Source organism: Onychomys torridus, chromosome 6 (genome assembly GCF_903995425.1).
Source record: "Onychomys torridus chromosome 6, mOncTor1.1, whole genome shotgun sequence".
NCBI classification, from domain to species: Eukaryota; Metazoa; Chordata; class Mammalia; order Rodentia; family Cricetidae; genus Onychomys; species Onychomys torridus.
In genome coordinates, this window is record NC_050448.1 from 129,551,311 (window position 1) to 129,577,245 (window position 25,935).

Sequence of the window (25,935 nt, forward strand, 5' to 3'; positions counted from 1 at the left end):
CTGTTAAAGCATCACCCCTAAAGAGGGAACAGGTAACTGCTCTACCTGCCTATGACCTTGAAGTACATGACCCTGGGATGTGGCCTCACAGACCCTTAAGACCTGGGCTGCACATAGGCATTGCTCTCTCCCTCATGCTTTTGGATGCTGAGGTGGACCAGGTGGGAGAACAGTGTGGACCATAGCTCCGCTTTCCAGGACCCTACGATAAATCTCCTGTGCTGTAGTGAGTTTTTGCCTCCTAATAAAGTCCTTGCCATTTAAGCAGACTCTGGATTTCTCACTTTACCTGGTGCCCAATGTGGTGTGTATTTATTTAAAACTGGGTGGTGGGCCCAAGAGTAAAAAACCAACCATAGGGAACACCGGAATTTGTAGCTTTGTTGGGCAAAGTGCAGGTAGCCTGAGGCCCCAGAATGTGTGACATAGTACATTTTTGTCTTAGTTGTTTCTCTGTTGCTGTGATAAAATACCTTGATAAAACAATAGGAGGAAGCATTTGTTTGGCCATGGTTTAGGTTGGTTGTTGGTCAGAAAACAGGGTGATATCAAAGAACAGAAGAATCAGGAAACAGCTCAAATTTTTGCAACACTTAATACCTAATTTGCAAATTGTGGGCATTCTTTCAAGTTTGTGGTCTTTAATGGTGAGATCTAACAAAACAACACACAGACACGTACACAGCATGTTTTATTTCCTTTTTAAAGTCCTGTATGTGAAACACAACTGTGTACAGCAACTCAAAGGGTTTATACAAACCCTAAGAGTCATAGAAAAATAATTTGTTAGCTTTATTGAGTTATTTTAAACAAGACATATGAAATGTCAGTTCAGCATTAAGATCTTCCAGAAATTTCTTACAGTTTTTGAATGAGAGAAAATGAATATAAAATTTTTACTCTTTTGTGCAAAACAAAGTAAATATATTCAAAATTATAAAATTAACATTTTAGTACATACATGCTGTTAAGTCTTTGGAGTCTTATAGGTCTAAATCTACCACATTTTCAACGTATATTTTAGAATCTTCACTGAGTTTTCTTAATAAGCCTCCTTTCCTGTCACTTGAGTGAGGCTTAAAACTCCAGTGTATTTCTCCAACTGTGGTTAATTTAAGTGACCACCGAGCAAATTAACATAATCCAGGGGTAGGGGTACTAAGGACAACTCATTGTTCCAATAAACCAAATTTATCTGGAAAAGGTCACCGTGGAGTTGAACAGAGGTACACTCCACCACTGGAATACACTGCACAGATCTGTGTTACTTATCTCTTATTTTATTTCCTTGGAAAGACGATAAAGATGATAAAGCCCTTTTTTCCACTCATAAGCATAAACAGTGCTTTGAGCTTTAGTTACAGAGGATGAAGCAGCTTTTCAATTGGAATTTCCTTTAATTTTTATACTTTCCAATGTGCTCACGGGCTATGATCAGCCTCTGAATTTGTGCAGTACCTTCATAAATCTGAAAGAAAAACATAACTTGGTTTAAACACCTGGATTCACTTGCTGTCTCAAACAACAGTCTAAGCTCTAGAGTAGCACCAAACTGAAATGTTATTTTATGAAAACAGTTTAGTCATAAAATTTTCATTTACAAAATTAGGAGGCAGGCTTAAAACATCAAAGAAAATGATATTTACATTTCAAAATGTTTGGGAAATCTAGGTTTAGTGATACCAGAGTATTTATTACCTAACTTTTCTAAGGTATTTCAGCTATGTCCTCTAGTCATTCTCTGCTCTTACTATTAAACATGATTTTCCCCCAATGCTGCCTAAGAACTATTAAAGAAATCAAGATATTGGAAGCTTTGTGCTTTAATCGCTGGCAATCCATCCTTATTCCCTGTCTAAGCTTCTAATCTCAGCCATTGTTAATTCACTCTTGGGAAGTAGCGGGAGGTCAAGGGGTTGATAATAATCAGTGTTTATAATAGTTACAGGCTCTGGGAAAGGTGAAATAGCTCTACAAAGACGGGAGACTTCCAGCTCCAGTGTTCACTTCTCCTGGCTTTAAATAAACCCAGTGAGGCAGACCACTGTGAGGACAAAATTCGGAATGAATTGTTTTTGCTTTATTATGCCAGTGTTTTGCCTACGTGCATGGCTGTGCACCACATGCATGCCTGGTACATGTGGAGGCCAGAAGAGCCTTGGGTTCCCTGGAACTGCTGTTTCGGAAGGTTCATGAGCTGCCATGTGGGCGCTTGGCATCAAACCCAGGCCCCTGCTGGAGCAGTGAGTAATCTTAACTGCTGAGCTGCCTCTCCAGCCCTCTATTTTGCAGTGTTGACAGTGTTATAATTCTTGAGCACTTCTTTTCCTAGGGCTAGGGACACAAGGCTTTTCTGTCTTATGAAAATTAGGGGACGAACATCCAGAAAAGACAAACATGGAAAGAAAACACAAAAAATTGGATAATCCCAATTAAAAACAAAACAAACAAAAAGCTGAATTAAAATAACAACAACAACAACTCGACCAGTTGCCCATGTGTTCTGCTTCTGCCTTTCCAACAAGTAGCTGTCAAGTCATTTGCTGGGGGTGTCGGACAAGGCGGGGGCCAAGAAGCATGGGCTCTACCTAGCCCACAATGGAGAACATGCACATTCCCTAATATTCTGATTCCAGCTTAACTTCAGAGTCAAATATCAGTTCTCAAGGACATGTTCTCTTTTGACTATAAGCACAGTTTCAATTAATTAAAAAAAAAAGTGTTAGGCAACATTTAAGAAAAAGTAATTTTAGAAGGCATGTATACTTTTCAGAGGACAAGAAAAGCATATTACAGTTGGTTAACATTTGAAGACTCAAAGATGGCAGAGTTAGGCAGGTGATACATGTCTGTGCCCTTTACTCGCTCCTTCCCTCTTAGCTGTGCTTAGTAAAAAAATATTCTTTTTATGTGTTGATTAGCTACAACATCTGACTCACACCAATCTATAGTTACTGTTTATTTAAAATGTTTTACATGTACTGTGTAGGTGCATGCACGCTGTGACATTTATGTGGACTCACAGGACAACTCTCAGGAGTCATTCTCTTCTTACCATGTGGATTCTAGGAATCCAACTCAGGCTGTCAGGTTCGGTGGCAAGGGAGCCACCTTTTACCCTCTGAGCCATTATGATGGTCCAACTGCCACCATTACCAGGGTCTTAAATCTACTGTTGTCATTTATGAATATTCTGTCCGCCCCAGAAACAAGATTAGAGCCTACCTGATAGATCTTGGCATCCCTCATCAGCTTTTCCACAGGGTATTCTGTGTTGAATCCATAGCCTCCAAAAATCTGCACGGCATCAGCAGCTAACTGATTGGCAATATCTCCAGCAAAAGCCTTTGCAATGGAGGCATAGTATGTATTCCGGCGGCCAGAGTCAACCTCCCAAGCTGCTCTCTGGTAACTGAGTCTAGCGAGTTCGACTTTCATCGCCATTTCTGCGAGCAGAAATGAAACTCCTTGGTGCTAGATTTAAAGGGGAAAAACAGTTAAGGGAATCCATTGGCAATATTCGTAATTTTTTTCTTAACACTTCTTTACTTTTTATTTTTCACTAATTTCGGACTTCCAGGAAATTTATAGATAGCTTCCCCTAATGGTAAGACCACAGTGCAATAATTAAGGCAATCTGCATGAACCTGCAAAACTACAATAGACTCTAGCCAAACTGGCCAGTTTCCCACCAAATCCTGTTATCTGTCTAAGGATCACACATTGCTTCTATTTATTTATTTATTAATTTATTTATTCACTCACTCACTCATTTATTCATTCATTCATTTATTTATTTATCTTTTGGATTCTTTTTTGTTTTGTTTTTTTGAGACAGGGTCTCTCTGTGTAGCTTTGCGCCTTTCCTGGAACTCGCTTGGTAGACCAGGCTGGCCTCGAACTCCCAGAGATCTGCCTGGCTCTGCCTCCCGAGTGCTGGGATTAAAGGCGTGTGCCACCACCGTCCGGCTATCTTTTGGATTATTGAGACAGAGTTTTTCTGTGTACCCCCTGGCTGTCCTGGAACTCAATCTGTAAATCAGGCTGGCCTCAAACTCAAGAGATTCACCTGCCTCTGCCTCCAAGTGTTGGGATTACAGGTGCGCACCGTTGCACCTTGCCTCTTTTCCATTTTTTAAAACAGATTTATTTATTTATTGTACTTGGTTTTTGCCTACATATATGTCTATATGAGGGTGTCAGATCCCCTGAAACCGGAGTTACAGACAGTTGTGAATTGCCATGTGGGTGCTGGGAATTGAATCCAGGTCCTTTGGAAGCTCAGCCAGTGCTCTTAACCACTGAGCCATCTCTCCAGACCCCTCTTTTCTATTTTTAAGACAGTCTTGCTATACAGCTGACACTGATCTTGAACTCACTTAAGACCCACCTTGCTGTAGTTACTACCTCAGAGAACCTCCAAGACTATTTAATTTCTGTCTTAACCTCTGATTTTTTTGTTTGTTTGTTTGTTTGTTTGTTTTGTTTTTCAAGACAAGGTTTCTCTGTAGCTTTGGAGCCTGTCCTGGACTAGCTCTGTAGACCAGACTGGCCTCGAACTCACAGAGATCCACCTGCCTCTGCTTCCCGAGTGCTGGGATTACAGGCATGCGCCACCACCACCCGGCCATCCTCTGACTTTTGTCCTTTCCAAGAATATTGATTTTTTTTTTTTTTTTTTTTTGTAAATTGCTCCTTGGTTTGGTTTATCTAATATTTTCTCATTATTAGAATAAGGTTTTGAGTACAGATGCACAAGCATTCTTGTGCTTCAAGTACCTGCAAAGATTCAGACATGGTGAGGGAATGAATGAACGAATATGGGATTGAATCTAGAGCTTTAGATCAGACAAGGCTCACTAAGTGGCCCAGGTTGACCTTGTACAGCTTGGCCCAGGCGGGCCTCACACAGTGATCCTCAGCCTCTGGAGTAGCTGGGACTTCATGTATGCTCTGTCAAGCTCTGCCCTGCTGCAGCTTTTAAAAGGAAGTTGTTAGAGATAGAGAACAATGGCACACAATGCTTCCTGTCCTTGTCATGATCAATAGGAGACAAAAACTGACACCTCCCAGAAGAGACGGTAAGTCTGTATCATGACTGACTTAGCAACAGGCATTGCGGAGGAAGGACATTTACCACATGTCATTACATGAAGTTTTCAAACAGTATGATGACCAGGCTAGAGATCAGTCAAGGAAATAATAAGGAAAATATTTGCTATATCCCTGGATGATAGAATTACAGATATTTTAGTATTTGGCTTCATGTCATTATAATACGATATTTTGCAATAAAACAGGACATGTGCCTTAAATAGCAGACTGAAAAGAGTCTTGCAGGCATTTGGGAGTGTTAAGATCATTGGAAACTGGGTTTATGTAGTGAATAAAGTGGTATTTGAAGTTTTAGAGATTATAAAAAACATAAATTCTACAACAATAGAGTCAACATGAATCAGACTCAGATCATCAACAACAGACACTCAGCCCTTTGTTTCATACCTTAAGCCTGGCTACACTGCTTGTGAAAGAGTGTGCCAAGTTGCCAGAGACGGCTAGGGTGATTAGGTTGTCCAGGAGGCTTACCTGGCCAGAGTGTGGGACTCCTAGAGAGTGTCTCTGATGGTACTGCATGCACACGGTGCACTAGCTACATGGAGGCAAAGCACAACACATAAAATAAAAATAAATCTTTGAGATTAACCCCAAGCGTGGAGTGGTGGTGCTGTTTATGTGTTTTAGACTTAGTTTTGTTTGTGCATGTGTGCTGTGTGCGTGTGTGCGGCATACAAGTGTGTGCACACATGCATAAAGGTTCTTGAAGAGGAACTCCTGGAACTGGACTTATAGACTGATGTGAGCCAGCGGCTGTGGGTGCTGGGAACAGAACTCTGATCCTCTGTAAGAGCAACAAGCACTCTGAATTCCATCTCTCTAGCCCCTGCCTTCCTGTCTCTGTCTGTCTGAATTGTGCCCATTCCATTGAGCCAACGACTCTTTCAAGGATTTTGTTTGACAAGGTCTTGCTAAGTAACTCAGAGCAATCCTCCCACTCTAGCCTCTTAAATGCTGGGATTGTAGTGTGTGTCACTATGCACATCTTGTTGTTTTTTAATTAATTAATTAGTTAATTAATTAATCAGTTATTGAACAGGGTCATGTTATGTAGTTCAAGCTGCCTAAAATGCTTACTGAGTTTTAGTAAGCACCACCACTCCAAGCTTGGGGTTAATCTCAAAGATTTATTTTTATTTTATGTGTTGTGCTTTGCCTCCATGTAGCTAGTGCACCATGTGCATGCAGTACCATCAGAGACCAGAGAGGGCAGTAGAGCAATGAAATTGGAGACAGATGGTTGTGAGCCGCCTTGTGGGCAGAGCTCAGGTCCTCTGCAAGAGCAGCACATGCTCTTAACCACTGAGTCACCTCTCCAGCTCATGTTTCTCAAGTTTTGTCTTTGTTTTCCCCCATAAAGAGTCTTTGGGTGTAGCCCTTGTTCTGGAACTCACTATGTAGAACAGGCTGGCCTCAAACTCACAGAGATCCTCCTGCCTCAGTCTCTTGAATACTGGTCGAAGGAAGGCACCATTATGCCTGGATAGAATTTTGAATAGACAGAATACCCATCAACTGAAAATTCCAAAAGTACAAAAGGATATACAGTGAACATTTCCCTTCTTTCTTCTTTCATTCCTACCTACAGCCCACCCCCCATGCCTTCCCAGGAGGTAAACAACGGTCTCGGTATGTGTTTCATCTTTCCAGAGGTCATTTACATGCACAAATAGAAATGTCTCCCATGCTTTTACACACATGCTAACCCACGAGGCGGACGAGGTTGATGGCTTTTCGTTTTGCTTTTCTCATCAGTGAATTGTACACAGCTGTATCCGTGTATAAAGAATTGTCTTAGCCTTTGTGGCCGCACAGGCGCCATCTCTTGACTGTGAATGATCAGTACTTTGGTTATTTCTGCACAATGCTGAGATGAAGGGTAAGTACGATGATTCAGATCATAGCTTGGGGTTACCTTTTTTATGTGGCCCAAAGCAGAGGCTTTTACTGATGGTTGAACATGATTCACAAAGGTTGCTTCCCTGCAGCATGCTCAACCCATGTAGCCTCTCTCCTTCTGAGTTTGGTAACTCCATCTTATAGGTTTCATTTGGGGACTTAATGTGGCTCTGTATTCTTTGTATTTGTTCTAGGAGAGTAACTGATCTCCAAAGTAAATGTTCCTGAGGGTAGAAACTGCCAAGCTTCTTTTTCATACAGAGGACAGGATCTGTAAATAAGTGACTATTTGGCTTCAAGTCTTGGTCCCGTCACTTATCAGTTGGGCCTAAAGTTGCCATGTCATAAATGAGAACTGCAGTGCTTACTCCACAGCACTGGGGTGAAAGTGGTCCATGAGGCACACTCAGAAGTGCCCGCAGCAGAGAGCACCCGAGAGTTCCCTGTGGCACACTCAGTGCCCGCAGCAGAGAGAGCACCCGAGAGTTCCCTGTGGCACACTCAGAAGTGCCCACAGCAGAGAGCACCTGAGAGTTCCCTGTGGCACACTCAGTGACCACAGCAGAGAGCACCCGAGAGATCCCTGTGGCACACTCAGTGACCGCTTGTCAAAGGGGGCTGAAGCAAACGGTTCCTACACAGAAACTCACGGGTCAGCTACAGTGAGACAGAAAGGGCGCAATGGCTTACATATGATGTCAGGTGGCGTAAAGGTCACAGTGAAGGACAGACATAGGAGGTGCTTTTCTGAAAGCAATGAGGAAGTGAGTAGAATTTGAAAGACATGAAAGAGCATATGAAAGGTAGAGAGAACACAAAACGTATGTGGTGGCTGATACTGATATTCAACCTGCTGCCTGAATTTTGAGAATGAAATGTTGAGGAAGAGGGAAAGAGAAGAGGGACAGGAACTGACCCTAGGTTTGGAGATCACCTACAAATGTTAAGGAGCCATCTTTAAATCTTAGCACGAAGCTCAGTGCAGAAGTCAAGGCTAGAGAGTGAACACTCAGAGAAGCTCAAAGCCCGGTCCGATGAAACCGACAGGAAGCCATCTTTCTCCATTCCCTGCTAAGAACACATACTCTTATAGCGATAGCGATGAAACCACAGAACCTTCTTCCCGACAAGACAGATTATTTTCCTCTTTAAAAGTAATTTCTAAATATTTAGGGAAAATGAGTATATTCAAACTTCAGCAAAGCAAACACAGCATTACGACTGCCTCCTCAAGAGCCAGGCAGACGGCTGTCAGTCAAATGCCTGCCACACAAGCATGAAGACCCAGTTCAGGGCCCCAGAACCCGTGTGTGAAAGCTGGGTGCAGAGGCGCGTGCCAGGAATCCTAGCACAGGAGAGGCAGCGGTGGGCAGATCCCTTGAGCTTACCTAACCTAACTGGGGAGCCCCCAGGCCAGTGAGAGACATTGTCTCAACAAAACAAAACAAAAAAGCTAACAGGAGGACACCCAAGGTTGTGTGCAAATATATGCATTCACCCATGCGCGCGCGCGCGCACACACACACACACACACACACACACACACACACACACACAGAGAACAAAAGATTACCTCTACTAGCAGCTTTCCAAATGTTTTCCTCTCCAGGGCATACTTTGTGGCTTCGTCCAGGGCTCTCTGGGCTAGCCCGACAGCACCAGCTGCTACCTAGGATATTAACACTGAGTGATACAAAAGTCCACATTGTCATCAAGACACACAGCTTATCACTACCTGTCTAAGATTTTCAGTAAAGGACGCAGACAGTGGTGTCACTGTAGTGGGGGGAAGAGAACTTGGTTTATTTATTTTTTAATTAAAGTTAATGGCAGGGGCTGGGAATGCAGCTAAGTGTCAGAGTGCATGCTTAGCTTTTAATGGGCCCTGAGTTTATTCCCACTGCCATGCAATAAATAAGTAAATAAATTAAACAGGCCAAGTGTGAGGCCGGGGCTCACAGCCTAGAGAAAAGTCATTTCTGTTTAACCAGAGCCTTCCATAAACATTCTAAGTGAGCAGCAGAACACTCAGTGATCCACAATCAACAAGAATGATCAAGTTAGGAGTGAGCTCGAGAAAGCTACCAGGCCACAGTTTAGCACCTGTTACATTAGCTTCTCTACTGAGCAGCAAAAGAAGTTGAAATATACATAGTACAAGTAACAATCTCTCCACCATTACTTAAAGACATGTGATGTTAAAATAAATCCACTCATTGAAAACCACAAACAAAAGATTCTACAAAGATGATCAACTTACTGTAGGTCTGGTTCTATCAAAAGCCCCCATTGCAATCTTGAAACCAGCTCCTTCAGCAATTAAAACATTTTCCTTAGGCACTCTGACATCTTCAAAGGCAATTCCTCTGGTGTCGGAGCATCGCTGGCCCATGTTTAATTCCTAGCAATAACATCACATTAGAAACACTCAGGAGTTACAGTGCTGTTACTGTCAATCATTCCTTTGTGCCTTTTGCAGTTTCCTAAAGCAGGGGCCACAACGCAGGGCCTGTAGTGCCTGTTCCATGAGCTGAGCTTCCACAGAATACAAGCACACCCATCTCTGCTCATCTGTGGCTATGCTGAGACTACATCAGTAGAGCTGAGCTATGCAAGAAATCCCACACCTGCAAAGCCTAACGTGTCTAATCTGGATCTTTCTAAAATTTGCGCCAGCCTCTGATCAAAAACAGTATTTAACAAAATGAAAACAGTTCTAGCCTAAAGCTACACATAGCACCTACCCCTGTACATGTCTGAATGCCACCTTCCTTTGCTCTGCCTGATGAATTATTTTGCAGACATAATCTTAGAGCCTGTAATCATTAGCAAAGTGATCTACTGAACAAAGCATGGACTTTGCTTTCCTATTTTTGGGGGTCATTTATTTACTATTTATGCTGTGGGGGTGCAGAGCCTGGCATAGTGTGTGCTTCTCTCCTTCTATCATGTGAGATCTGGAATAGAATTCAGGCCAGCAGCCTTGACGAGAAGTACCTTCACTCACTGAGCCACCTTGCTGGTCCTCCTTCAACTTTGTCCCTCTTTACTCCCCCTGCCCATGGGGAGTTTCAGTGGATCCTGGAAACTGTGTATGGTAGTAGTCTTTTACGTGCAATGCTTTTTATATAATTATAAGAAAACCCAGTTTATAAATTAGCAACAGTAAAATGTTAGAAACATAGAAAAAGCTCAGGTGTGGTGGTGTACAACTTTAATGCCAGTGCTCAGAAGGCAGAGGCAGGTGGATCTCTGTGAGTCTGAGGCCAGCCTGGTCTAGACTGAGTCCAGGACAGCCAGAACTACACAGAGACTTTGTTTCAAAAAACAAAAAACCTAAAAACACAAAAAACCAAAATGCTCCTTACAGTCATCTCAAAGCACACAATTTCTGAGACAAAAAAAAAAAAAATTGACAATGTGAATCCCACAGATTTGTTTAAAAGAACATTTTAGGAACTAAGTAGCTAATAGTAAAAGTATCTACACTCCTAACTAGAAAGCAAGTCCCCATGTGTGAAGATTTTTATCAGTATCTAGCATACAGAATGCATTCAGTAGCAAATATTGATTCAGTTAGAGTTTTCTTAAGTGAGAATGGATTAGAAATAACGAGACAACATCAATTGTCATACCAGTTTGCCACTGGTAAAGTACAAGTTCTGAGGTCCATTCCACCTAACTGAGATGGGTCAGACTTGGCCTCTAATCCCAGCATTCCAGAGGCAGCCATCTACCTGGATCTCTGTGTGATCAAGGATACAGCCAGGCATGTTGATACACACCTTTAATCCCAGGGAGTGACGGCAGAAAGATATGTAAGGCATGCAGACCAGAAACTAGAAGCTTTTAGCTGATAAAGCTTTTAGGCTTTGGAGCAGCAGTTCAGCTGAGATTCATTTGGATAAGGACTGGGAGGCTTCCAGTCTGAGGAAACAGGATCAGCTGAGGAACTGGCAAGGTGAGGAAGCTGTGGCTTGTTCTGTTTCTTTGATCTCCCAGCATTCACCCCAATAACTGGCCTCAGGTTTGATTTATTAATAAGACCATATAAGATTCATGCTACACCAACTTAGAGTATTTCCATTAAAGGAATCAAATAAGAATTTCGACAGTTACAGTTGAAATTGCACTTACGGATGCAATTGTTAAGAAACATGCTGTTTACCTTTTTTCCAATATGTATTCCTGGGGTGTCAGCTTCCACGATGAATCCAGTAAAGGCTTTATTAGCAGGTGCTTTAGGATCTGGATCAGAACGTGCCAATAAAAAATACCTAAGGCACACAAACCCACGATGACGGCAATAATAATAATGACTAACACATGTTGACTACTATCTCAGCCCACCCCCAACCACCCCCAGCATTACTACCCCACCTGACAGCAAAGGAAATGAACTTGCACAGATACCAACTCGACTAGACTTTTCAACCATCTGTTTCTCAGCTAATATGGTCTTGTCTTTAGGGTGAACATGAGCTGTTAGTGAAAATTCCTCAGCGAAGGCAATAGGAAAGTGAAGCTGTATGTGTGCTAGTCGGAATGCTCTTCTCTGAGCCAGTCTTCTGTTTCACAGGACAAGTGATCTGTAAAAGGGACAGGCACGACTCCTGCTGCTGTGAGGAATGGCCCCTGCATGCAGGGAAACCAGTATCCATGCTGTACCTGAATTACTAGGGATATTTACAGGTTTCTCCATAGAAAGATTGTGGTGATATTTTATTTGTATGTTAATAAATACAGTTTGCCTGGAGATCAGAGGTCATAGCCAGCCACAAACAAAAGCCCGGCAGTGGTAGCGCACGCCCTTAATCCAATCACATGGCAGGCAGAGTCTCTGTGTGTTCAAGGACACAGCCAAGCGTGGTGACACTCGCCTTTAATCCCAGTACCAACCATAGAGACCTGGAGGTCTGTATAGGCAGTGACGAGGAAGTGAGGTAGCTGGGCTAAGAGCCACTGAGAAGGCAGAACAGCAAGGCAATAAAGGCACAGGTTAGACAGGAAGAAGCGAGTTCTCTCTGGGGAAGCCATGGTTGCGTGGTGAACTAAGGTTAGCTGGTGGCTCTCTGATCTCTACAGCTTTTGCCCCTGTATTTGCTTCTGTTTCTTATTTAATAAGACTGTTTAGAAATTCGTCTATAAAAGATTTCTCCCCAAAAGATTTAGAAATACAGCGTAAGGAAAAAAGAAAATAAGTTCTTTTTTTGAATCCTCACATCCAAACTAGATTTTCAAATATCTTGCTACAGCTTTTTTTTTTGTGGTTATTTTATTTATTTATTTATTTATTTGTTTGTTTATTTATTTATTTATTTATTTATTTATTTAGAGCCTTTACAAAAGGACAAAAAGCCATACAGCTTAAGTCCAAGCTGAGCCTTGGTGTTAGTCCTACCACTGAAAGAGAGAGTGAGTGAGTGTTTTATTCTTCCTTAAGCAATGAAATGTTATGCTAAAACTCCAATAATTTATCAGTTTATCACTGAGTATGGTTTTATTTGGTAATAGGAAAAGACAAAATTATTTTCTAATTTCATGACTCAGCGACCTTGTCTTTCCCAGGAAGAATTATAGTCGGTTCTTAAGATTGTGATTATTTAATTGCATTATTATATTTCTCTTGGCTCCTTTATCTCTTTATTACTTGCTGGTGTAAGGATACTAAATGACGCTATTTTTAGCTGACCCTGAGTCAGGATACTGAATGTATACTGGACTCGTTTTGGATACTGTGAAGGACTAGTAATATTTAGAATAAACAGTTTCCCAGGTTCCTATCCCAGCCCTGTTGCCTATGCATGATAAGGCTTCATTTTGAGAGCTGCACAGTCCACCAAGGTGGGATGCTTTTCTGCATTGCACATCACATAAATATACTGATGCAGAACCTTTTCAGAGGCAGCTGTGCTGGGTCAGACCTGTAATCCTAGCATTTGGGAGTCTTGAGGCAGGAGGATCACCATGAGCTTGAGTTCAGACTATGCTCCATTGTGATTTCTAGACCAGACTGAGCTACAGAGTGAAAATGTATCACAATCAATACAAAAACAATTTTTGTCCAAACAGGAATATTACTACCCTAATCTCCTATGGTAGTTTGAATGAGACTGGTTGCCATAGTCTTATATATCTGAATGCTTGGTCACCAGGGAGTGGAACTGTTTGAGAAGTATTAGGAGGTGTGGCTTTATTGGAGAAGGTGTGGCCCTGTTGGAGGAAGTACACTGCAGGCTTTGAGGTTTCCAAAACCTATTCCAGATCCAGTCTCTCTCTCTCTCTCTGACTGCTGCCTTCCGGTCAGGATGTAAAGCTCTCTGCTACTGCTCCACCATCATGCTTGTCTGCTCCCCACCATGAGGGTAATGCACTAATCTAAAACCGTAAGCAAGCCTCTGATTAAATGCTTTCTTTTATAAGAGCTGCCTTGGTTATGGTGTCTCTTCACAGCAACAGAGTGGTAACTAAGACATCCCCTAAGACCCTCTTAAGAAGTCTTCTGCCATATAGTAATGGGTAAAAACCCTCCTTTCTAAGACAATGCATATGGTCCCTATTATTGAAAAGACTGTCCTTATAATGAGCTAGAGTTTATATTTTTCTAACTTTCAATTCATTAATTCTTAACTGTCTTCCTGAAGTAACCATGCAAGCCTACTTCATCTGATCTTAGTCAAATGGTCAAGAAGGTATCTATCTATCTATCTATCTATCTATCTATCTATCTATCTATCTGTCTGTCTGTCTGTCTGTTAATCTTCCATTTATCTACCTTTGAGCCTATACTGGCCTTGAACTTTTGATATTCCCACCTGCCTCCCAAGTGCTGGCTCAAGGCAAGTGCTACTATACACAGCTCTGTTCTTCTTTCTATGAAATATTATTTCAAACTTTAAATTCTAAGCGTATTCCAAACTAACCCAGACAATGTTTCAAGCATGTTTCAGCAGCTTCCCCAATGTAACAGCATCTGATATCCTTTCTGTCGAGACTTGTCTTAACTGTGCTCACTCCTGGCTGGTGCTCCAAGTGCTCCCTCAGTCTGCAATCACTCCACCACTCAAGTGCATCTCTGGCCCCTCAGCTGCCAAACCCAGTTAGAGCTGTTTATTAAACTTTCTTCTTTAACAAATGACCAAGTACCTTTCTTAACATTCTATATTTATGTAAACGATGTTTGATGTTTAATGGAACTTTATGTTATTGTTTTTGGACCTATACATTTGGAAGTTTTAAGTGTTACTAACATCAAATAGTGCCCACTTTTGTGCATATATTGAAGTCTTTGTCTTACTATTTTGACAGGGTCTCATGTAGGCTGATATTGGGAACCTAAAATTGAATGACTGCACCTTGACCTTTCTTGCTTGGATGATCTGGCATAACTACTCCCTTGACTTACAATACAACCGTTACTGACTTACAGAACAATCGTTCCCGGGAAAAAAACCACAAAATATACTTTTAGATTAACTATTGATTGATCGGTTGATCAAGCATGAGACCAAAGAGACCTCTCCCTGACCCTTTTCTAACAATTTTTCATCTCCCTCCCTTCCCCTCATATCCACCAGTACATAAGCTTGTTCCCCTTGCAATAAACGAGACCTTGACGTGACTCAGATTGACTCTGTCTTTCTTTATGCACCTGGTCTCCTTTCTCTCTCACCCCCATTGGTCTTTCAGGAGGTGCCTCCTTGGTTCTACCTAATAACCTGGCCTGCAGGACGGGTCAGGCTGACTTGAACTTACTATGTAGCTAAGCCAACCTTGAACTTCCTGATCCTTTTACCTTTGTTCCACGTGCTAGAAATACAGGTGCACACCACCAGGAATGGTCTGGTTTTTATTTTTGTATGATGCTGAGGGTTGAACCCAGGGCTTTGTGCAAGCAACTCTAACCTCTGAGTTACATCCCAAGCCTCATGACTCAAGTGATTTTTTATTTTTGGTTTTTTGGGAGAAGGTTTCTTTCTCTGTGTACTAGCCCTGGTTGTACTAAAACTCACTTTGTAGACTAGGCTGGCCTTGATCACACAGAGATCTGCCTGCCTCTACCTCCTGAGTGCTAGGATTAACGGTGTGTGCCACTACTCCCGGCCAGACTCAAGTTTTAAGAATGCCTCTGTTGGGGATGGGCACCATAGCACAGTGCTTGCCTGGCGTGCACAAAGCTTTAGGATCAACGAGAACCACAAATCTACTGAGAACCAGAACAACATCCTATGAACAGCTTCTGTTTTCCTGGGAGTTTTAGGGTCCTGGGGAAGTGCCAGCGTAGGAGATGGGGTGGTGGAGCTAGAACCCAGCTGATCGACTCAGTACGATTAGCTATTTTTACTACACTTTACACATGAGGCTTTGTAAGTTAATCTGGAAGAAATAGCTTAAAATAGTTACTGAGTCACTGAGTTATTTATAACGTTATATGGACCTTCCAGTGTCAATCTGTGACTTGCTTTAACTGAGATGCTTAGAAATGAGAAGAAAGGGAGACTTGGAAGACACAGTAACCAGAAACTGTACCAGTTCGCCTTCCCGCCATTGGTTATCCACATCTTCTGGCCATTGATGACATACTCATCGCCCTTCTTTTCTGCTCTGGTCTTAATACCGGCCACATCAGAGCCTGCTGACGGCTCTGTAACACAGTAGGCCTAGAACATACCGACATAAGGAAAGAAACGTTAATGGTTACATTATGAACATCTGGTAACAGTATTATTTTGTTTGTTTTGTGGTGCTAGGATAGAACCCTAGTTCTCAAGTGTGCTAAGCAAGTGTTCTACAGTGAGCTATATTCTATCCCCTGCATTTTATCTCTGAAGGTAGTATTATCAATGTCTAAAATTGCAAGATATTTGATTACACTGTGTAAAGATATGTCACTGATTGGTTTAATAAAAAGCTGAACAGCCAATAGCTAGGCAGGAGGTATAGGCAAGACTTCTGAGAGAGATGGGGGTGGGGTGGGCATTGAGAGGCCTGAGAGAAATGCCAGAGGACATGAGAGGAAACAGGAGGTACAGGATGGAAGAGGGGTAAAAAGCCAAGAGTCAAAACTTAGATTAATATAAATGGGTTAATTTAAGTTGTAAGAGCTACCTAAAATAAGTCTCTGTGTTGTTATTTGGAAGCTGGCTGGTGGGAAAGACTCATTACAGTTCTTAGAAAACCAAATAAATTGCTCAAATGTTAAAATATTTAATATGTAAATAAAATTGGGCCTAGGATACCTATGAATTATAGGAAATATTAAAATATTTGGTGTATCCAAACAAATTCATTAAATTCAACTTAATGTAAACTGATTTATTTGAATATCATTGAGTATGTACTATGTAGTAGTCTATAAAATCAGAGAGGAAAAAGGCAGCCTGCCCTTGAGATTTTACAGGGTACCAGGGTAACCCCGCTAAGTGTGGCATTAAACACCAGGACTTGGGAAACCAGCTTCCCTGAGGTGATGCTTAAGCCACATCTCAAATGGAAAGGATATTCTGTAGGAAGAGGAAAAAGGAGAATATGTACTCTCAGTGAGGTAACTGCATGAGATGAGGATTAAACAGGACAGGGCTGGGGACAGACCCTAGTGTACACGAGGTCCTGGGTTCAATCCCAGGCACCACACAGACTGGGCATCCCGTAAATGGATGGGAAGGAGGAACAGGAGTCCAAAGCTGACCATACTCACACACATCATCGGCTGCTCAGTCATCCTCCCCAAGTACTTCTTCTTTTGTTGATCATTTCCAGCAAGAATCACAGGCATTTGCTATCAAGGAAAAGTAACATTAAAAGAGCAAGATAATTACTGAGTTGTTTAGCTTCAGGAACACAATGCAGCAAATGAGAAAGAACTGCCTGCCTCCCAGACAGAGTAAATTCAAAGACTTAGCATTTGTCTGAACTAAAGCTAACAAACAAGAAGACATGTCTACCAGTCTAAGCTCCTCGAGTTACAGGCAGGCTCATTGGTAATGGACAAAAACTGACAACAAGTAAGGTGCTCGGTAATTGCAGCACAGCAAGTGGGCAGCAACCCAACAGGACAGCTTCTGAGCCGCCTCAGGCCTTTACCCTTGCCCAAGATTTTCCATGGAAGCTGTAGCTAAAACGTACAGTTTCCTCACCAGGACACACAAAACTCCAGTGCTAGAGACAAAAGAACCACCATCAAGCTGTGCAATCACATCTCCAAGCCAGGGTAGCAAATCTTCCTTACAGTTTTTACAGAGCTTAACCTAACTTCACGGTTAGTGTCTCATTAACAGCGCAGGCAAACAATTAACATTTTCTTAAATTACAGTTTGACTTCTGTGTGTCTGCACATGCCACAGCCCATTTCTGGAGGCCAGATGACAAACTTGGGAGAGTTGTCTCCTTCCACCACGTGGGTTCCAGTAGTGGGGCTCAGGCCGTCAGGAAACTTTACTGGGTCATCTCACAAGGCCCATTGTAAATTATTTTCTCAGTAACTTACCCCCAAAGAATTTGCTTCAATAGCGGTTTGCACTCCTGTACACCCATATGCCAACTCTTCGGTAATTAAACAGGCATCGAAAGTTCCCAGTCCAAGACCACCTGTGGCATCACAGCATATGTAGAGCATTATAATAGGAAGAACAAGTCAATAAACTCAAAACCAGCTAGACCCGGGAAAATGCCTGTGCTGTCTAAGGAAAGTCTCCCCAAAGCTGGAAAATACTATGTCATCTAAGAGGAAAACAAAGGCAGAAAGCCACCGACCAGCAACAAACATTTTAGAGGATGACAGAACAACTGTTTTTTTAATTTTAGGACTAAAAACGTTAAGGAAGCTTACCACAATTCTCGGGAATGTGTGCATTGATCAAGCCAAGCTCCCAGGCTCTTTTAATGAGGGGGAATGGGTACTAAAAAGAACAACAACACAGTCACACCATAGCTACTGGTAATGTGAGCTCATCATAGCTCAAGGCTTTTCTCCCTGCGAGGCCACACCCACCTCGCCTGTCCTGTCATATTCTGCAGCGACTGGGATGATTTCCTCTCGGGCAAACTTCCGAGCAGTTCCTTGAAATTCTTTCTGCTGTTCAGTCAACTCTAAAGGAAAATTATTTTGGGAACATCAAGGGGAAATCAAGTTGGAGAAATAAGCCCCATGAAATTAGTATGTGGAGATTTATATTTATCACAAGACATGCTTCTGACCTCAGGAAGGAGCCTAAAGAAACAAGGCATACTCGATTAGCATACAGTAATAAAACTTGTTTCAAAGAATTATAGCAGAACATGAACACCATAATTTAAATTTCACTCTTCTTTTAAACTCCAACAAATTTAAGAATATAAGTTCCCACAAATAAACTGGTAAAAATTATGAGAAATTTCTCCAAAATAGTAACACACACACACATAAAACCCTCTGCATTACTAACAGTCAACATTCAAACAATCCATTTACACAAAATAAAACTAGTTACCGTAAAATTAATGGGATGACTACGTTGTCTGGACCCTAGGGGTAAATGTAGATTGCCAACTGCATTTTTTGTTTTGTTTTTTTCAAGACAGGTTTTCTTTGTGTAGCTTTGGAGCCTACCTGGAACTGGCTTTGTAGACCAGGCTGGTCTTGAACTCACACAGATCCGCCTGCCTCTGCCTCCTGAGTGCTGGGATTCAAGGGGTGTTTCAATGAGGGTGCATCAATGTGGAAATTGAGGCTGGAGTGTGGCTCATTGGCGGAGCACTTGCCTATCCTTTGGGAGGTCTTGGATTCCATCCCCCACGCTGGAGGGGGTGTTAAAGGTGGTACTGGGCATCTCAGGAAGTAATCCTGGATTCCATCCCCCCACACTAGAGGGGGTGTTAAAGGTGGTACTGGGCATTTCAGGAAATAGTCCTGAAAGAGCAAAATCGCACAAAAATGAGCCAGGTGGGGTGGCAAATATCTTTATACCCAGCACTGAAGCAGCAGAGGCAGGAGGACCTCTGCGAGTTCAAGGCCAGCCTGGTTTATACAGTGAGTTTCAGGACAAAGAGAGAGGTACAGAGAGCCTATCTAAATACAAAAAAAAAAAAAAAAAAAGGAATATTTATGACTACAGTTATCATTTCTATGGTGACATGAGAGGTAAAATGTAAAAGACAGAACAGTCTCACTGTTAGAGACTTAAGGCATGGATGAACACTGTATACTTCAGTCAGTAATTTATACAGCCAGACACCATGTCAGCACTCAGGAGGCAGAGGCAGGCAGATCTTGGTGAGTTCCAGGCCAGCCTGGTCTACAGAGCGAGATCTAGGAAAGGCACAAAACTACACAGAGAAACCCTGTCTCGAAAAACAAAACAAAACTAACCAAACAAAAAGTAATGTCTTCCTTTAAAATGACTGCATGCTGTTTTTATGGTTTATTGTTACTAATTAAAAAAAAAAAAAAAAGAGCAGGAGACTAAGGCAGAGAGGAGGTGACTCCCTCTCACAGTGGCGCAGGAGAGGAGCCTGGAGCTTTGTCTCAGTGTTTTCTGAGTTTGGAGACAATTCCTGTCTAGGTTAGGATAGGGAGGTCTAGCATTTTATTATTAGCTGGCAAACTGCTTTCACATTCGTGGTAATCTTCAAAGCTCTCCTATTACAGACATGGGATCTACTTTAGTCATCGGAACCAGACTGAGTGGCCCCATGCGTTACCTGCAATTCTGTCAGTGCCACACAGACCCCCTCCTGAAGACCTCACTCTCCTTCACCCTCTGGTACGCAGCAGGCTGCCACAGCCTCTTGCCAGTGCTAACTGATAGGCAGGAATTTGTATGTAAGAAACTGAGAGCAGAGAGCAGAGCAAAGGCTACCATCTTCAAATGCCCACTGATCCAATCTGCTGTCCTTACACCATTTGAAAATGCTTTAATTCCAGTTTAAAATTTTATTTATTATTCAAGTATGCTTGAATAAAACCTATAACCCTAGAAAGCTATCTGGAGGAAAGGTAAATTTGAAGCAAAAGACCTTTAGGGGTGAAGAACACCAAAAATAGGCTATATTTCACATTTTCGACCAGAGTCTCGCTTCTTTTTTCTCCAGCACCACATTGCTTCCTGGTCTTAGGACTGAGAGTATCATATAATACCATCAAACTGTAGCTCAGATAAACTAGGCCATTTTTTTTTTAAAGCTTGTTACAACAACATCCAGCATTGAATCCAGCAAGTTTTTTGAGAAGTATTTGTCTAGCCAGGTATGGCTGCTCAAACCTATAATCTCAGTTCTAGGGAGGGAGGGGCAGCAGATCTTTGCCAGTTCCAGGCCTGCCTATCTATCTATCTACATAGAGAGTCCCAAACCAGCCAGATCTGTATAGTGAGACTCTGTCTCCAAAGAAAAAGAAAACATCTGTTACATTTAATTTGTAAGTTGAAGACAATTCATATTTATGAGTAGATATTCATTTATTTGGGCTATCCATTTGGACAAAAGAGGAAGAATACTGTACTCATAGCCTGTCTACACTGTTGGATGTACAGGAGTGTATGAAAGAACATGATACAGTACAACCGTGAGCCATCTGTGGGCGGTGACTGGCTCTATCCATTGACAGACATCATTTTTCCAAACATACATGTTCAAGTCAAAGAACAAAACATAAAACATACCAAAACTAAACCCTAATCCCGGCTCCTGCTTGAGAGACGATTTCGTGTGTTGGGCTCGCCACTCAAAACGAGAAAGACTTCTTAGGACCTGGAAAAGATATGTATATTACAAATAAATCTGACAAATTAAGTTTCAATCAAATGAAAGAAGGATGGACAGACCACTGAGGTGGCTCAGTGGGTAAAAGTACCTACCGTATAAACATGACTTGAGTTGACCCCCAGAACCCACATGGTGGGAGAAACCTGACCCCCATGATCGTCCTCTAACCTGCTTTGTGTACTCTGAGAGTTCTGCACAGACCATATCAACGCACAAGTAAATTATCTAGACTGACCATCCAAAATGAGCACAGCATCTATTGGGTCATATTCAAGAGCTATGTTTTATAGTCAGTACTACTTTATAATTCAGAAGTCAATGACAAGCTAGATGGACACCTATCCATAAAGGAAATGTTTTTAATTGTTTTATTTTCATTTATGTATGTGACTACATATATGTTGGGATAGCCAAAAGGGCCGGAGGAGGGCGTGGAATCCCCCGGAGCTGTAGTTATAGACAGTTGTGAGCACCCAACATCAGGGCTGGGAAGTAAGCTTGGGTCTTCGGCAAGAGTAGCAAATACTGAACAATAAAATCAAACAAGGAAACAAACTGTAATCGTGTGTGTGTGTGTGTGTGTGTGTGTGTGTGTGTGTGTGTGTAGAAGTAGCTTAGTAGAAACAGAATAAAGGTTAAGAAGTTAGTGTTGCAACAGAGTCCAAGTTTCCCAAATGCCCATCTTGGAACAATTGCATAACTTGTATTCACACCTGGAACACAAATCCTAGATGATAAATGGATGTTATTAAAACAAAATAACCAGGATTGAAGGTAGCAGTGCTTGGAAGGCAGAGGTAAAGGTATGAGCTCTGTACCAGCCTGGAGGGCAGAGTGAGACCCGATATAAATGAGCAATAAATATGTTCTGAAATTCTAGTCATAATATTGTGTTTAATATTCCTGGCTCTCTGCCAAGAACAACTGGAATTCCACGTATGGAACAATAGTAACTTTAGTCCTCAGATCTCCAACAGCACAACTAAATAACGAATATCTTAGAAATTTAAATCTTGTTTTACAGTGGTGGGGAACAACAGATAAAGAAATAACGCATTTTCTGATTAGTTATGGGGTTGGACTTTACTTCATCTGTCCTTGGAGGTACAAGAAGCCTTTTTTTAGCTCTGTTGTCAGAATTAAAACCTCCAATTCTGCTTTCGGAGCCTTTTAACTTGTATCAGGATAGCCAGGGGAAAAAGGCATGGCAATCAATACTACAATAAAATCAATGTAAATTCTAAAACTACATCTTTTGGGGTCAAAGGCAATTTTAATTCAGTTCTACGTGGCATAAATGAAAGTCCTGTACGGATACATCGATAATATTTAAGATATTAAAGTAGTGAATAAAACAGACTTCAGAAGACAAAATGCTGGAGTGTACAGGCTTTATGGAGTTTCTTCTCCCTTTTGTTTTTTGAAAGAGTGCCTGCACATTACAAAACGGTAGGCGTACTAAACCTATTCCGCGAGCGGCAGCCACTTCCCTTTGCTTCGGTCAGGATTAGTTCTGTGCCGTGCACACTCAGGATCAGCCTGTTTGGATTGTAAATAATACCTGTTCACACCCGAAGCTGCAAACAAACTGCACAGTGTTTGATGCCTTCCTGGTGGGACTGTAGTGAGCGTTTTCTGGAAGTACTCCCCTCCGCCAGAACGTGGTTCTGACACCGGGTTCCCACAGAGTTCCGAGGGTGGGTAAGAGGGGAGAACTATTTGGAGCTCTCCGACCGAGAGCGGAGCAAGTGCACAGGACCACGCCTGCCGGGGTCAGCGGCCCGAGGTCAGGTCGATGCCCGCAGGCTCCCGCCCTTCCTCTGGCGCGCAGGACCGACCCTCAGATCCCACCCCGCACCCGGCTCACCCCGCAGCCTCTACGGAATGCCGCTGCCATGATGCCTCCTCGCTCCGCTGGCTCCGACCCCCGCAGGGCGATGCGCGCGGCGGCCAGGGGTCCCGCCCACGGGGCGTGGCGTGGAGGGCGGGGCGGGGCCTAAGGGGCGGTCCTTAACCGGAGAGCGGGGCGGGCGGATCAAAGTCGGAGACCCGGGGTCGTGGAGCGCCTCCACTCCCGCAGAGGGGACCTCGCTTTGAGCGGACCGAGGTCAGCGGGGAGACTCTAGGGGCGTGTTCTGCCCCAGCAGCAGGCGTCGGGGGCTTGGGCATGGCTGAAGACCCAGGGGGTGTTAGCCGAGAGTCTGGGGTCTGGTCCACCGCCAGAAGAGGGAGGGGCCTAGAGTGCTCGCGCGCCTGCGCCCTGCCCGCGACCTTGCCGGAGCCTCCTGCACCGCGCGTGATGGGAGAAGGCCGTCCGCCTCCAGACACCCGAGCTCTCAGGTCGCGCCCTCCCCGAGGGCTGGACCCGAATCTAGGCCAGAGGGCGCAGGCGGATGTTTATTGCTGTCGGCTGTGACCTTTACTCGGAGGATCAGATCCGATCAAACCCGTGTACTTTGTGGCTTCAGTGTATTCTGTAGCTTCAAACGCTGGACTAGAGCGAAAGGATGCCCGTGCTTCTGAAAAAATTTTTTTTTTTTCGAGCTGAGGATCGAACCCAGGGCCTTGTGCTTGCTAGGCAAGCGCTCGACCACTGAGCTAAATCCCGAACCCCATGAAATTTTAAATAAGAATTTAATTGCTTGCGTAGCCCAGGTAAGCCCAATACCAAGGAGGCCATGAAGGAAGATTACCGCCAGTTTGAGGTCAGCCAGTAGCAAGACCTAACTCCTAAACAAATCAAAGCAAAACAGCTCCAGTGACTTCTTTTCCGAACATTTTCAAGGTTACTTATTATCCATCCATGGGGAAGTGGAAAGCGTCCTTGGAAACGCAAGCTGAGCCTATCTAAAATTTCCCCTGCCAGTGAACATTGGGAGTCAACATTTTGTTCACGAGTTCAGCATAAAGTCGTATTGTCTTCCAGTTAGACCTCGTGTCTGAGGTAGTAGCTGGGGTCTTATGGAGGTGAGGGATTATAGAACTTCTCAGTATTGGGTACCTCAGCTGCCAAATCTTAAGAAAAGTATTCTGTCAGAGTCATCTTGCTCTCTGCTTCAAACAAATAAGTGGGAGACCGAAACTTATTTTGAGCCACTAATGAACAACAAAAATTCTCAGCTTCTCTCTGCCTTGCCTATAGTATTATCACACACAACAAAGCCTGGAAACGGTATGTGGATTCCATTGTGAGATAAATGGTCAGAACCATAAGATTAATCTTGCCGGGTGGTGGTGGCGCATGCCTTTAATCCCAGCACTCGGGAGGCAGAGGCAAGCGGATCTCTGTGAGTTCAAGGTCAGCCTGGTCTACGGATTGAGATCCAGGAAAGGCGCAAAGTTTACACAAAGAAACCCTGTCTCAAAAAAAAAAAACAAAAAACAAACAAACAAAAAATCTAATCAATCTCTTCTCAACAATGCTATTAAAAAAAAAAAAACCCATTATATGTACATCTGTGTGTTTCTGAGCACATTGAGGCCAAAAGAGGATATCAGATTTCCTGGAACTGGAGTTACTGATGCAAGCCACTGGACATGTGTGCTGGGATCCAAATTTAGGTCCTCTGCAAGAGCAGTACATGCTCTTAATTTTGCTGAGCCATCTCTTCAGCCCCCTTTTGTTTTCCTTTAAGAGGCCAAGCCACTTGCCTGAAACATTCCTTGTGTTGTGTATTCATGTTGTGTCTCTGGATCTTGAATTCTCTTTAAGTGGCAAGATACTATATAGACTTGCGCACTTCCTGGGTCATTCATATACTTGACATTAGGAAGCATTTAATGTCACATTTGTCTCCTGATGATAAGTTTAGTTATTTGACAAAAGTGGTGACATGTCAGTTCATTCTGTGGCAAAGATTTAGTTTCCCCTTGGCTAGTCAGAAGTAACTAATAGGTTTTCTACCCCAAGATAATAGGTTTCTATGCCAACACAATGAGCCAGATCAAGCCGAATTTAAAAAGTATAACAACAGGTATATTGAGCAAAGCAACTCCCAGGCGGGTCCACTGGTCTCAGAGAACAAGGCCAGAGAAGTGGAGTAAAGCAGGGAGTTTTTATAGATTGTAGGTGAGGGGTCATGGTGTGTCTGCCACAAGCTGGGATTTTGCCCAAGTATGGTCACTGCTGTTTGTGCAGCAAAAGTCATACCCAGAAGTCACTGGCTCTGCCTTGATCACTAGATTAGCTATTTGGCTCAAATCCCTGGAACCAATACCTAGTGACATTTTAAAAAATTTTCTTCCTTTTTATTTTAAAAAAGAAACAAAACAAAACTATGACACCCCCCCCCCTTAGATATGAGGAATATACTTTCCTTTTTAGCTGGGCCCTTGAGATATTGGATATAGGTGGGGTCTAATAACTATTGTCATTTCAAAATGGCATATAACTATCTCAGTAGTTTTAATTATTATTAATTATTTATCAGTAATGATAATTATTATAAATATTCATTGGACTCTGACTCTCTGACAGACACTGTTCTGAATTATATGCATGAGTTGGGTGTTCTTTTGTTTGTGTGTGTGTACATGTTTGAATTTGTATATCCACATGCATGTGTGTGTGTGTGTGTGTGTGTGTGCAGATGTGTGGCGGTGAGAGGCTGATGGCAGTGCCTTTCTCAGTCTCTCACTGAACCCGGAGCTTGCTGATTTGGCTAAGCTGGCTTCAGTCTCCATCTCCACAGAGCTGGGATTCCGAGTGTGTGCTGCCATGCTGAGCTTTCAAGCTTTCATGTTCGTGCTGGGCTCACACTCAGTCCTCATGCTTATACAGCCCAATAGGCCAAGTAACCTTACTGACGAGTCCGCAGAGTGCTCTTATCAGCCCGTATTGTATTAATCATTTTTGTTGCTCTGATAAACACCACGACCAAAAGTGACTCATGAAAGAAGGAGTTCACACTGACTTACAGTTCCAGAGAAACATCCACACTGGCAGAGGAGGCATGGGCACAGGAGCAGGAAGCCCAGGGATCACATCTCAACTGCACACAGAAAGCTGAGAGTGGACTGGAAGGGGGGTGAGGCTGAAACTCTCAAAGCCCGTTCCCAGTGACATGCTTTGTCCACTAAGGCTCCATAGCCTAAAGTTTCCATGACCTTCCCTAACAGTGCCACCAGCTGGGGGCCAAGAGCTCAAATGAATGAGCCTGTGGGGGACATTTCTTATCCAAA

The 25,935-nt window shown here is 42.9% G+C and overlaps 1 protein-coding gene and 1 non-coding gene across 2 annotated transcripts; one reads left to right on the plus strand and one right to left on the minus strand.

The window, feature by feature from the left end:
* Nucleotides 1-674: 674 nt before the first annotated feature.
* Acadm (acyl-CoA dehydrogenase medium chain) lies at nt 675-22,742 on the minus strand. The gene is made up of 12 exons (XM_036191454.1): nt 22,622-22,742; nt 20,652-20,739; nt 18,005-18,102; nt 17,843-17,912; nt 17,501-17,601; nt 16,712-16,792; nt 15,544-15,674; nt 11,183-11,291; nt 9,275-9,415; nt 8,588-8,683; nt 3,226-3,474; nt 675-1,468 (listed from the first exon to the last, which is right to left on the minus strand). The coding sequence occupies exons 1-12, from the start codon at nt 22,649-22,651 to the stop codon at nt 1,397-1,399; spliced, it is 1,266 nt and encodes a 421-aa protein (XP_036047347.1). The 5' UTR covers nt 22,652-22,742; the 3' UTR covers nt 675-1,396.
* LOC118586458 lies at nt 19,177-19,294 on the plus strand. The gene has a single exon (XR_004945343.1). It is a non-coding gene; the product is annotated as a small nucleolar RNA SNORA15 (small nucleolar RNA).
* Nucleotides 22,743-25,935: the final 3,193 nt, after the last annotated feature.